We start from the raw sequence: 13,708 nt of genomic DNA, 5'->3' as shown, positions 1-13,708 counted from the left end.
AACCCCCTCCCTTACCGAGCAACTGTGGTGGTGGAGCTCTGCAGCTGGGATGTGTCAATAATGCCCTGTTGTGCGTCGGCCTCCATGTAGGGAGGGATCACAGTGGCATCCAGTCTGCAGAGCGATCGGCCCCGCTAGACCCGCAGTCTGGAGGGAGCAGCTTTCAAGGGCAGCAGTTGTTCATCACTGCGTACAACTAATGTCGCAAAATGCCCATGTGTTAGCTTGTTGACTAACTTAGCTGAAGTCTCTGCATAGGTTAGCTGCTCTACATTCCTCGGCCTCTGCCTATCTGCCTGCTGCTGCACAGTAACGACCCTGCAAGGCCAGAAGTTTAGATAGAGTTCATACGCTGTCTCATTCATTTATTTATTCCTCGCACAACTATTTTGTGTCATCCACTCCTCTAGATAAATATTTTACTGTTTTCTGTTATATACTGTATATTGTTATTATGTATAGTGTTATTAATATACTGCATCCACACAAAGCTGATTTGAATCCGATGAGAACATTAGTGCCACATTAGACATTTGTGTAGTCACTGCAGTCCTAATTACAAATGTACGGCAAACAGGATATCTTTAAATACTCACATAGTCGAGTGCCCTTGAATGAAAATACCCTCTACATACATATCCAACACATTTGTTATTTTGGTCTAAATGTCCTTTTTTTTTTTACACACATCTGTACTTGTTTATGGTAGACATGTTGCACCTGTGTTGAGATTATCCACCCTACAAGTAACTCACAGACATTAGACTCCCAAACTCGAACATGTAGGTCAGAGGTTTAGATTACTTGTTGAGGATAAATGTAAGAAAATCTTTTTAAGGAGCAATGGTTTTAGGTCAGTGTAGCAATAAAAATGAACCTAATTAACCTGATAATTACTTATGAACATGTCACCAGATCATCTGAAGAAGCAACCTGCAGCTAAAATCTGTGATCTGGAAAACTAGATAAAACTCAGCAGCATCAAAATAAAATAAAAAAAAACAGAGTCTTTGAAAATGGCTTTGTACGAACGATGTAGCACATAGAAACACAGGGTCTATAACCCACTTGTGATATGACCGTGACTAAATCTGTTTGCTGTTTGAGACAATGTTGAAAGCAAGAAAGGCTCAACACAAAGTCGCATGGTGTGAGCAGAAGGATGGACACAGGAAGGAAGAGAATAAACATCAGAGCAGTTTGAGAATGAAAAATAAATCAGATATGTTCAGTTTACACTTTACGGGGAGAAGAACCTCTAAACAGATTTGTCGAAGTCAAGATTTTCTTGTTAAGTTGCATTTTAAAAGTGTATGTATGTCAAATATTAACAAGAGAAGATGCAGTGCGAATCCAAATAAAGCTGTGTGAAATAAAAGTAACATGGGCTTCTCATATACTGATATTGCAGATGAAATACAAAGTAAATACAATTTTTCATCTGACACTGCGAAAGCCCTGCAGTAGATCTCTTAAAGTAGCTTGTCTCTTTTTAGTTAGTCAAACAACAACAGCTAAGGAGCTGGGATTTGTTCCTAGCCAGGGTACTGTTCGGGATTCCTTGCATGGAGGGTTTATCTGAGGTCTAAACAAACGGATGGACCCATGTGTCATCGGGCATGTAAACAGGAGCATCTGATGTGGTCGGTCATGTCGAGTTAACGCCCAGTACAGTTTATGCCAGAACCGTTCATGCCAGATGGGAAGATCGGCCACAAGTATCCCTCAGAAACCACAGCTGTCCTGAGACTGAAGGGTCAGCAGAATACTGCAGTGTCTGAAAGGAGAGGAAGGAAGGAGGATGGAGAGAGCAGGAGGGAGACAGGGAGAGAGAAACATGACTTGACCTACATATCATTGTGGGAGAGGATTCTGTGGAAGATGGTGAAAAAAAGCCAGCCAAAAGCTCAACATCTAAGTACGGAAGAAAACCACATTAAGAAATTAAATGAAATCAGCACAGCAACACTGATTGTGCACAGGCTAGCAGGTGTTCACACTACCTGTTTCTCCTTGTTTGTAGTCTTTACGCTAGGTTAAGCTTATTAGCTTCGAAATTATTGCACAGAGATGAGATTGATATCGATCTTCTCATCTCACTCTCAGAAAGAGCTGTTTTTCCCCAAATACTGAATCATCACTTCAAAGAAAATCATAGATTCTTTTAAGCGCTGTTGCTCTATGTACTAGCTTTCTGTGGTAATCTTTTAAAGGTCCAAAACTTTACCAGAAAAGTGTAAAGTAATGGATGATGATCCATAAGAAGACATATTTTTGGTTTTAAGCACCAAAAAACATCTCAATGTAGTTTTACATCTCCTCTCTCGGGAGCTGTAGCTACAATAGGTCAGTCAGCCAATCAGAAGAGAGTCTCTGGGCCTCTTTTCTGATTGGCTGACTCTTTTCTGAGTGATCGAATAAAATAAAGCAGAATTCAGATAAACACTCAGAGAAACCAAATCCTGCAAGGTTGGATGGTGGGTCCAGGTGGGTTGGGGCATTGCTGAGAAGTGGTGACTGCTTTGTTGTGACATCACAAAGTTATAGAAATCCTGACAGCTCATTTTAAGGCTCAGTTTCTGAATACAGGCTGTGTGCATATCTCTGTGGACTGAGCACTTTGATACTTTCGCAGTATTAATACAGAGCCTAGACCTGCTTTCTAATCAAAAAAGACATGGAAATATCAATATATATTATACAATATGGGACCTTTAAAGTATTTCTTGGTTCCCAGGTAGTTTGGGTCACAAGGAGCTGTTGACCCACCATGAACAATGCTGTTAGTCTTAGGTTAATTGAGACTTTCTGTCTCATTTGATGGTCGGAATGCTGTTTCTTTCTTATAACTTGCGAAGATAAAAACCTGAATCGCTTTAGCTTATGGCATCATTAGATGAAAATACTGAACAGCTCGTGAAAAACAAAAATCTACATTTGATTTCAAAAACCAATAATGTTGTGAGTGTTTAACTCGCATGCAAAACCAGTAAAACCCAATTTTTTCCACAGACTCACTTAAACCAACGCTTTGTACGACTCCACTGCAGTTGTGAGAGTGAGTGAGAACAGACTGTTGTTCTTGTAACACAGTACAATACCCTCTGGCTGACCTTTTGGCTTCTGCGTTTGTTTTCTGTTCTCAGTAGCCCACCACGACCCAGAGAACACCTTCAACTGCAGCTTCATCGAGCCCCCCTCAGTGGCCGAGCAGCCCTCCCCCTCCTCCTGGTCATCCCAGGAGTCCTTCTCTTCCTTTGAGAGCGGAGATGACGGGCCAGTTTACTGTGTGCCCCATGAAGGTGAGTCATCGTAAGGATAAATAAACTGTTTAGTTATCTGGAATGACGCACATAAATCCATAATTTGTCTTTGGCATGTAGGGCCCTTCACGCACACACACACACACACACACACACACACACACACTGATGGACAAGTTTCAAAAGAAGTCAAGACCCCTCTGTGCCGTGCAGTGACTCAACCCATTTCTGTAAATCTCATTACAGAGATAGTTGGCAGTTTATCATATGCCATCTAGGTCCAGGTTTTGCTTCAAGACCAAGGGGAGTATAAACAGGAAATGGAATAGTCAAGTCAGTATATGGCACAAATCCAAACAGTGACTAGGTCCTTGAAGTTTGGTGGAAAACACCCGTTCCATCAGTTTCTATTCTGAAAGTCTGACAGCGCAAGTCAAGTTTTGTTTGTGGGGATTTTGTGTGTGTGTGTGTGTGTGTGTGTGTGTGTGTGTGTGTGTGTGACTAATGTATTTGTAGTGCTCTCTTAGTAGTTAGGTTTTGTTCTCATTCTCCCCATGAATGGTTCAAGGGCTTTGAAACAATTGATTGTGAATAAAAAAGCCTCAGGCACAAAATGATTACAGTCAACATCATGAAAGGGTTTTGAATTAGAGTTTGCACAGATAGGATCTTGTGCAGTGGAGCTGCTCCAGTTCTCAAGTATGTGTATACAAACCAACAAATGAAGCGGTGCAGATATCACTCTTTAAATAATATGTGAGCGCTTTTTTTTATGGTGGAAAGAAAATAATGTCTACTTGCAGAAAAAACAATGAAATGCTGCTGTTTGTGAAGATCAGAGATGTAACACCCTCTTTAGAAGAAGTTTTTTTCTTGAATTTTTAAAATCTATGTAGTCTGTTCTCTACAATATCATTGTAGATATAATTGCTCAAAATCACAAACAACAATTTTGCCTCAAAGAGTTTTACAGTCTGTGTGGCACACAACGGCCTCTATCATAAAGTAGAATAAGAAAAAACATAACAAAATAAAGAAAACAAACTTTTTTTATTGACATAAAACAGTCAAGTAAATGATAAAACATAATGTAATAGTAGCACAAGTAGAGAATCATCAAGTCGGTTAACTAACTCAGTAATGTCTGTGACACAAGCAATGTCTACTGTTTTGAAAGTTGGCTAACAATAGCAAACATGAGTCACGATGAGCTAGTGGTCATACTAGACCAGTGGTCGGTAACGGGCGGCCCATGGGCCAAAAGTGGCCCGCCTATAATAATATCTGGCCCGCCAGATTATTTTGATAATCAGGATCGACAGTCCCAGATTTAGCTATAATGTCCAAATAGAGAATTTACCCCTTCATGAAGAAAGCAAGAAAGCTTATTATACTTTTACCCATGTTGAGAGTGAATGACAGACACAAACATTCAGGAATCAGGCCGCGGGCTGCAGTGCCAGCTGGACAGCGCCTGGTGCTAAAATAGATCTCCACCATGGCAGCAACAGTTTCCCACAGAATCACTTCCTCTCAACCAATTTTTATTTTATTTTTGTAGCAATGCTTTATTTCAAGCTATTGTGAGGTTTTATTCTGAAAAGTTCTGGAAGTTCCAAAGGTTCTGTTGCTTGTTTGACAAACCTCTGAAATAGCGACATGTGATGTGTGAAAAATAACATCAGTTCAATAAATCAGTCAAAACATATAGAATAGACTGTGGGCCACAGCGACACACATGTGAAGAGTAACAAAGCAAACTCCAGCTGCATTTTTATCAATCAATTGCTTATATTAATGTTTTAAAAATTGTCTCGAGGCAAAAGTTACTCGCTGACCCCTGTACAAGACTAAACCACAAAATGTATTGATTTGAGCCACAGTTTGTTTCATTGTTTATGAATTGAACTCGAAATATCTGTTACTTCTTCTGTCTTAAATTACATCACTTTACATAATTTGATTGATAATGTGTCTGGTTATTTATATTATCTGAAAAGTTTGATCCATTCTTTTTATATGTTTAAACCAGGAGAATTAAAATGAACTACCTTTGACTACTGGATAGATAATCCTTGACTAACACCTGTTGATCTGCCAACGATCCACAGAATCTGTGACTGAAAGCAAAGAGAAGCGCAGCCCCAGCCCAGCAACAGAGAAGCCAGAGGTCGTCTGTAATGAGGACGATGCAGGGGAGTACACCTCCCTGAAAGACACCAGTGTCACAAAACCAGAAGGCAGTGAGCAGCCCCTGCTCAAGTCTTCTGACAGTGAAGGCTCCACCAGCGGTTCTGAGTCCACAACTGCGGCTCTTTACGCCCGCATCGCCCGCCTCTCCAAGCAGTCCAAGGAGGATGACAGTAGTGGCAAGGACGGGGATGGCACTCCTACACCAGAGGCCAAGCGCAATGGAAAACCACCACCTTCACCTGGCAAGCCCAAACCACGCCCACCAGACCCATCTACTAAGCCCAAGATATCATGGATACATGGAAATACCACAGGGTCTCCCCAGCCAGAGCAGCAGGGACAGGGGGGAATGAAGGCACTGGCAGTGCCAAAGGAGAAGAAGAGGAGCTCGAGCGATGGCTCAGCCAAGAGTGAGGAGAGGCAGAAAATGAAGGAGAGGAACCGCGAGCAGCAGAAGAAACAGGAGGGGAAGGAGGCAGACACCAACGGCTCCCCCAGTAAACACAAACCTCTGCGAGGTAAGAAGTCTGGGGATGAGCACAGCAGTCCCAGTCACATGGAGCACATTAATGGTGTTGTTCAGAATGCCCTGAAGAAGATTAGTAGCTTTCACAGCTCCTCATCTGAGAAGAAGAGTGCTGACAGTCCAAAGGAGACCCCCAAAGAGCCACCCAAGAGCCCTAAGGTCATCCATCCTCATATGAACTCTGAGGCTGCGACACTGCTGGCTGCTCAGCTGAAGGAGAAAACCCAAAGCATCAACAGGAACGAGGGGACAGGCCTGACGAAGACCAACGGTCTCTCCACACCCAAGGGACACCGAGAGAAGCCCACACCTCCACAGAAAGCCAAGAGGACCCCCTCCAGTGGATTGAGCCAGCAGGGCTCCACCAAGCCCCTGCTGCCCACCTCGAGCAGCCTCCAGAAGATGGTGGCTCCCGTCACTACCGACCTCGGCACCCCTGATGCCAAGAGCCCGGAGAAGCAGGACTTGAACGGCTCAAGGTCAGGGGACCCAACGCTGGATCCTACGCCAAAGAAGACTCCAATAAAAAAGCCACCCAGGAAGAAAGGCAAGGAGGGTACTTTGGATACACCTGAAAGTAAAACGCCCCAGCAAAAGACAGCCATCATGCCACCGCAGGTAGTGAAATAAGTGGTTTTAAAAGACAAATGTTGTGATGGATTTCAAAAAGACTAAAAATGGATTTGTTGTTGAACCACATAGTTTTTCAATCAAGGAATTTAAACGTTTTCCTGTGTGAGTGTGCTGTGACTTCAGGACCAGCCAAGAGTGAGAAATGCTTTTTAATCGAGGGCATATTGGTGAGTTGTATTATAATGACCTCTATACACCATTGTATTACATTTCAAGAATCCTTTTTTTTTTTTTTGTGTAACAACTATGTATCAATCTCACACCACAACCTGTGGCAACGCCGGACACAACTGTGAGAACAGTGGCACTCAGACGTTATCCATAGTTCATTCATCTCTATTCCTCTGCAGTATGTCCACCACTATATTTATATATGGGTTGCTTTTTGAGGTTACATAACTATAATTTGCTATGCAGGCGTCAGGAAAAAAATAGCTATTTTTATGTACGCGCTCCACAGGTACTAAAGGTACTAAAAATTTGGATCCTCTGAGGATTGCAAGCTATTTGTTTTTGTTTGTTTTCTCATTTCAAAGGACCAACTTGCACAAATACAGTTAGATATAAGTTCGATATAATCCTCATTTTTTGATGTTAAAGCTACTCTTCGCGGTTCCACATGTTGCTACTAGAGCAGGTTTCAGGTTGTGACCTCATGCTATTAGCAGTGTTTTGTACGCCAGAGAAAACACACGTAATGCTACATTTATGACTTAAATGTTCTCCCCACTTGTGAGTCTCCTTTAAAGGTCCCATATTTTACACATATCCATAAGAAGATATATTTGTGGTTTTAAGCACCAAAAAACATCTCAGTGTAGTTTTGGAGCTCTAGCAACAACAGGTCAGTCAGCCAATCAGAAGAGAGTCTCTGGGCCTCTTTTCTGATTGGCTTACTGTTTCCTCAGTGATCAATCAGAAAAATAAAGCAGATTTCAGGTAAACACTCCAAGATACCAAATCCTGCAAGGTTGGATGGTGGGTCAAGGTGGGCGGGGCTTTGGGCATGGCTGAAAAGCGGTGACTATTCTGTTGTGACATCACAAAGTTACAGAAATCCTGCTGGCTCATTTATTTCTGAATCCAGGCTGTGTTCACTTCTCTGTGGACTGAGCGCTTTGATAATTTCACTGTATTAATATAGAACCTAAAGACGTGGAAATCTCACTTTACACAATATGGGACCTTTAATTCCTGAGCTTTATTGTTGCTCTCAAAGCTCGCCCAAACAAGCTTTTTGATCTTTCTGCAAAAAAGGGGGGCTATTTTAAACCTCTTTCATACCTCTGCTAATGCCAAATCACCAGAATGTGCTCTTACTGTACGTTTTATTCAGTCAGCTAAACCACTAAGCCAAAAATGAAACCCCGAGCTATCCTATGTCCTCACTTCATGTCATGCTTATAAATCACTTTAAACTCCCTTAGTTCCTCTGCATTACAGCAACCTCTGCAGTTTCCCTATGCTGCATTTAAGAAAACATACAGCAGGACAATATCATCCTGTAAATCACACGCAATAGTTTCGTTAAAGTAGTGGCTGTTAGTAGAGCTCTCTGCAGATCAGATTACAGGAGGAGACAGCCATGTGTCTTTATTTGCTCTTTCAGTTTAGCTAAGAAACTAGGTCAATATCATTTCACAAGAATTTGTTTACACCATCAGGGTATTGTTTGAAAAAAAAAAAAACAATCTTGTTTTGAGATGTTTTGTCCCCTAAGGACCATATTGTCTTAAGCTAGTAGATCCATTCTGAACAAGGTGCTTTCATTTCATTGTTGTTCATAGGACTAAATGGTACCGTACCTCGAGTGTTACAATGTGCCTCAACTGTGGATCAGTTTAAGCAAAAGGAGCTACGTTTGCCTAAATGTTGTTGCCAACTTTTATTTCAAGTGTTTATCGTAAAAGAAGTCAACCAAGCAAGGTGGTGGGATGGGATACTGAAACTGGAAGAATTCAGTTTGTCAAAAAGACAAAGCTTTTTTTTAGTGACTGATGGATAGCTATTTTGAAAGTAGCACTTAAAGCATGAGCTATGAACAATGGATGATAGGTTAAAGTATGCAGCAGGTTAATGTTCATTGGTATGCCTTGGGCTGAACAGCTAATTTGAAAACTTGTCTTGGTTTTATGTGTTTTTATCAAGGTACAACACATTTCTTTGATTATTTTTTCAACATTTTCTACTTGTATACATTGTGTACTTTTTATTATCTTTGTAAGCTGTGCTTATATGACCTTTTTTTTTAGTTCTCCTGTTTTCCTTAGTGTCAGTGAACTGGCTTTCATGTTGTATTTGCTTTTTTTTATATGTCGCTTATTTTGGGCTCTGAAGCAAAACTACAGTATGAGTACTCTCCTCCTGTAAAGTTTACATTGGCTTTGTAATTGTTCTCTGTTGATGTTATTGTTTGTATAACACTTAACTGCATGACGCAGAGTGTAATTATATGGCATTAATAGCTGCACAGGAAATCTGTAATCTTCTTTTCTCGTTCCCTCCAGTTGTTATCATTGCCTCCTATAAAAAAAAAAAAAAAAAAGCTCATACAGAAAGGATTGTAAAATACTACTATGATACCACTGTTGAAACAATTGCATATACTTAAAACCATAACATTGTGTAATTATGAAGTGGCAATTTTTATCTGACTGGCCCGTGCCTGTTTTTATAGGCTTACAGTGCATTTTTTTGTAAAGATGGGCCTGAAAAGCTGCAAAAACATTACCAACTGTAGGCCTAAGGTGTATTTTGTCTTTTGTGGTTTGTTTTAAGCAACTTTTGATTTCCATTTGTGTATGGTCATTAAATTGGTGTTTCCTCATTTACTACTTTGGAATAAAAAAAAGCAAGACATGTAGCTCTAGTCAAACCATAACCTAAAAATCAGTCCTCATTTAAAATCGACAGCCGTCATACACTAACTCACTAAGACCCCATTCTTTGTCATGGGGTCATAACCTCTTGTTGGCTTCTTTTCCCTGTGTCTTATTCTGGTGTGCCATCAACTAAAACAACAATAAGGTGAAAGGGGATATATTGAATAATACACCACATAAATGTCCTGTTGTATTCTCTAAAGAGATTCATTCAAATGTTGACTGATATTTGACCCTTTCCTGTGACTCTGGGCTACCGGACTGCTGAGTCCCAGGGACGAGGCAGGAGTCCTACAGAGTGGTTCAGTCACAGCGGCCTCTTCAAAGAGCCCGAGGGAACCAGGGGACTGTTGATTCGGCTCCTTCAGGATGGGGGGGGGGGGACAAGAGCTCCTTTCATAGGGGAAAAACATTGGAAACTCTGTGCTAAGGAGTTAATCACGCGCTGCATATGTCTCCTCTTTTAGCAAGGAGAAGAGGGATATAACCAGGACTGGGCCACAAGGCAAAGAGGGAGGATGGATGAATGAATGGATGGATGGATGTAAGGACGGATGGATAGGTCATGTGATGGGTAATTGGGAACAGAAGACGAAGCAGCTTTGTTTTGGATTCTTCTGTTCTGACATGGTGTTCTACTCACTACGTACATGTGTATAATGAATGCGTGCATGTTTGATAAAGTGTTGAGTTGTGTTATGTTTTGTTATGGCTGTAGAGCTTCAGTCTGGTTTTGATTCCACTTCACAGACTCATACCTACTTTGATGTTTTCTAAAGGATTTGTATCGGACTTTTTTTTTTTTTTAGCCAACACACAACACTAACGTGCTAAACGTTATATCTTCTAAATACCGTCATTGTGAGCATGTTAATATGCTCGTGTTAGCATTTACCTCAAAGAACCCAGCTGTACAGCACCACATGGAGGCTGTAGACTTACTCTTGGTCTTGGTCTTTAATAGGTCACAAGTTGATATGGTTTAGGTCCAAATCAATCTTCCTTTTAGCCTGCTTTTATCTATTCATCATTCTTCATTTTTAAATGCGACAATGGCTTGAAGTGTAATTCATTGCCAGGATAGAGAGGAATGTTGACACAAGTGCCTCTGTCTGCCCGTCCTCAACTCGCAGATGGAGAAGATTCTCAGCTGAGCATACCAACACATGTTCTCCGGCTTTTTATCCCTGACATGTTGTGGGAAAGTCACAGCTTGGAAATGTGTGTTGCGTGTCACCACCGCACAACATAAACTGTGTTGACTGAGTATGCGTATGACTTGCGACGGATTTCTGCGCCTGCTGCTCTTGAATGGATTGAAATGGGAGAGGCCTGTTCATGATTATGGGACTTGGCCTTTTCACATCCCCTCTGCAGTTTAGCTTAGAGTAATATTTTGCTCATTTTATTGACTCGGTATAGAAGGTTGATGTGTGAAATCTAAATTCTCTTTGGCGTTGCAGCACAAAAGAATACAAAGGGGTGACTATCGGGATAGTGTAGAGCGTGGTCAAAAAGTCAGGGTTAGGAGTGTGGGAAGGGGGTTCAGTGACATGTCGGCTGCCAGTCTAAACATGACTTGGAGCTTGGATGCTCTCACGTTGCCAAGTCTATAGAAACAGCGAGGCTTTAAAAACTCAGGCCCTATGAGTCAGCCAAAAGCCCTGGACTCAGAAAATCTATTCCAGTCCCTGCGTTTCCACAGCAACGGGAACAGATTGGAACCACATCTGGTAGCCATTTCAGTCCCTGCAAGGAGAGGAAGAAAGAAATTTATGAGTGGGGGGAAAAAGACAAATATTTTCTGCAATGCAAAGCAGAAAGAAAGTGGAGTCGAGTTTCACTTAAAAGGGGCTGAAAATATTAATTCTACCACGGACTGAGTGGAGAGCAGCTTTTCAATGCATGTGTAAGTTTTGGATAATGGATTAAACTTCACTCCATTCGAGTAGTAGATCTTGAAAGAAGAGATCCCTTTATTTGTTTTGAAAACCTATTGACGAAATGCTGTGAGAGTTCATGAACTTTGTTACATTGAGGTGTTTCAGGAAAATAACTCGCAGAGAGTCTGAGCTTTTGACATGCAAGTGAATTAGCTTTTCTTTTTTCTTTTTGTTCTGTTCTTCAAAAGCCCGACCGTTTCGCTGCCTGACATAAATGTGTGTCTGTTGCAGCCCGATTTCCTAAAATGCAGTCATTTCCCAGGCTGATTCGTTGCATCAGACACGGCCGGCGGAGGTTTGAAAATGCTTTTTTTCATCTGCTCTCCCTGTCGACGCGCTGTCTGCAAGAAACACTGTCTAATTGCAGTCCTCCTTTACACGTTAAATGTTGTTTCTCAGCCCTGTGGAAATGCAGTAACTATGAAATGACATTTACTGGAAATGGAGCTGGTGCTTTTCTTGAGCCAAAACCACTGAAAACTGAGGTCAGCGCGCAAACCAGAAGAGAGGGGGGTGGGGGGGTGGAGGGAAGTGCCAGCATCAAATGTGTGTATATAGATTCCCAGTGACATCTACGCACTCTGCGATTTGAGACTGTCATTATAATAGACCCGCAACTCCCTTGCAGTGGCACTGAGCTAAAAATGGGGCCGCTCTTAATGCGCAAATTAAGCGCAACTACACAACAAGCCGACCTCCCAGATAGATGCTCAGACAAGCTGGCGAAGAGCTGAAAGTAGGTCAACAGAGCTGAAACTGAAGATTTAGGATGAACTTATCGGTGTTGTGCTTAAAGTCAGTGCATGAGACTGAAAACTACAGCTAAACCTTCGTTCAAACCCACCGTGCTGCATCTCAGACTACTGTGAGCCACGCTGATGCACCAGAGTTAACTTCCGGAGGACGCGTAGACACAGTTGTCGTTTGGACTCCTTCTGTAAATGTGGAAATACAAATTAATATGAATTGCCAGAAATGTAATCCACAGTCTCTGTCTCCCTCTCTCTCTCTGTCTCTCTCTCTCTCTCTCTCTCTCTCTCTCCCTCTCTCTCTATCCAGATGGGGATTTTTCTTTTTCTTTTTTTTCCTTTTCTTTCACATGGACGGGGTGTGCAAACAGTTGTCTGGGACTTCAAATTGCCCTGAATTTTTCCCCCTTTGTCAGCATAATTCTATGGAACGAGTGTATTAGGGGAGAGGATTTGGATGGCTAATAGAAAGCAGATCAGTCAGATGCTCTTTTTTCCCCCTTTCTCTCTCTCTCTCTCTCTTTTTAACACTCTCTTTCTCTTGTTTTTTTTCTCCGTAGCCTATTTTTCCTTCTCCCTCTCTCCCCCTCCACCACCCTGTCCTTTATTCCCTCACACACCCATCCATCCGCTATCTGTGCAGTAAAGTGGGACTTCAGACTTCATAATGTGGCTTGAGGTTTCAGCTTTCACATAATTCCACAGGCTGACCCAAAGTTTTTTTGTTTTTTTTCCCTTTCCTTGCTTCTCACTCACTCTAACCTGGAGCAGCAGAAAAAAACGAGAGAGAGAGAGAGAGAGAGAGAGAGAGAGAGTGAGAGCGAGAGCTGCTGCATTACTCCACATATTGGGACGGAAAATGATCACAAGACCGAATGTGTCTGCCCAAGGAAAATAAGCAGATGGTTTATGTTTTTGTGCGCTGAACCCCAACTGTCCCTACAATCAGTCATGTCTGTGACCGACATACTGGAGCTTACAACGTCTTTGTTGTTTGAGATGTAAACTTACACTTCTTTTCTTTTTTTTTTCTTTTTTCAGTCACAGAAACACATGTCGATGCAGAAGTAGCCTGCAGGAACATTTCCCTGTTTTTCAGACTGCATCAGATTTGCTTTATCACATTTTTGTGACTCAGAGGCCGGGTCAGGATTATTCACGCCCTGTTTTTCTTTTTTATCCGTGGCTTATTTAGTTAGACACACTTTGATAACAGCCTATAAAAAAAAAAAAAGAGGCAGAGAAGTTGCATTTAGTTGTGCATGGATGCTGGGACTTATTAACTGTATGTGGGTGCAGTGCAGCAGCGTGTGAAGGGAAGTGTTAGCTGGATATTTATCGTCACTGTGGCTGTGTGTGTGTGTGCTGGTGTGTACATGACCCTCACAGCCCTGCTCTACTTCACAGGACAACACTGGAGCCATTATGGGGAGCCATGTGTTTCTGATTACCCAGGCACAGATTAGAGGGGAGGGGAGCAGCGGTTGCTGTCTGCTTGCCCTCCACCCCCCCCACCCCC

The 13,708-nt window shown here is 42.0% G+C and overlaps 1 protein-coding gene across 1 annotated transcript in view; it reads left to right on the top strand.

Moving 5' to 3' along the window:
- The window catches only part of scarf2 (scavenger receptor class F, member 2), a 20,333-nt gene extending 10,855 nt beyond the window's left edge, over positions 1-9,478 (top strand). The window contains exons 10-11 of the mRNA XM_023417161.2: positions 3,147-3,302; positions 5,375-9,478. Of these exons, the coding sequence (XP_023272929.1) occupies positions 3,147-3,302; positions 5,375-6,612 (1,394 nt within the window). The 3' untranslated portion in view covers positions 6,613-9,478. The remainder of the gene's footprint in view (positions 1-3,146; positions 3,303-5,374) is intronic.
- Positions 9,479-13,708: the final 4,230 nt, after the last annotated feature.

This window comes from Seriola lalandi, unplaced genomic scaffold, assembly GCF_002814215.2.
Source record: "Seriola lalandi dorsalis isolate HSWRI2012SDOR001 ecotype SW California unplaced genomic scaffold, Sedor1 jcf7180002054572, whole genome shotgun sequence".
NCBI classification, from domain to species: domain Eukaryota; kingdom Metazoa; phylum Chordata; class Actinopteri; order Carangiformes; family Carangidae; genus Seriola; species Seriola lalandi.
Note: the sequence above shows the minus strand (reverse complement) of the source record. Positions and strands in the feature narration are given on the sequence as shown.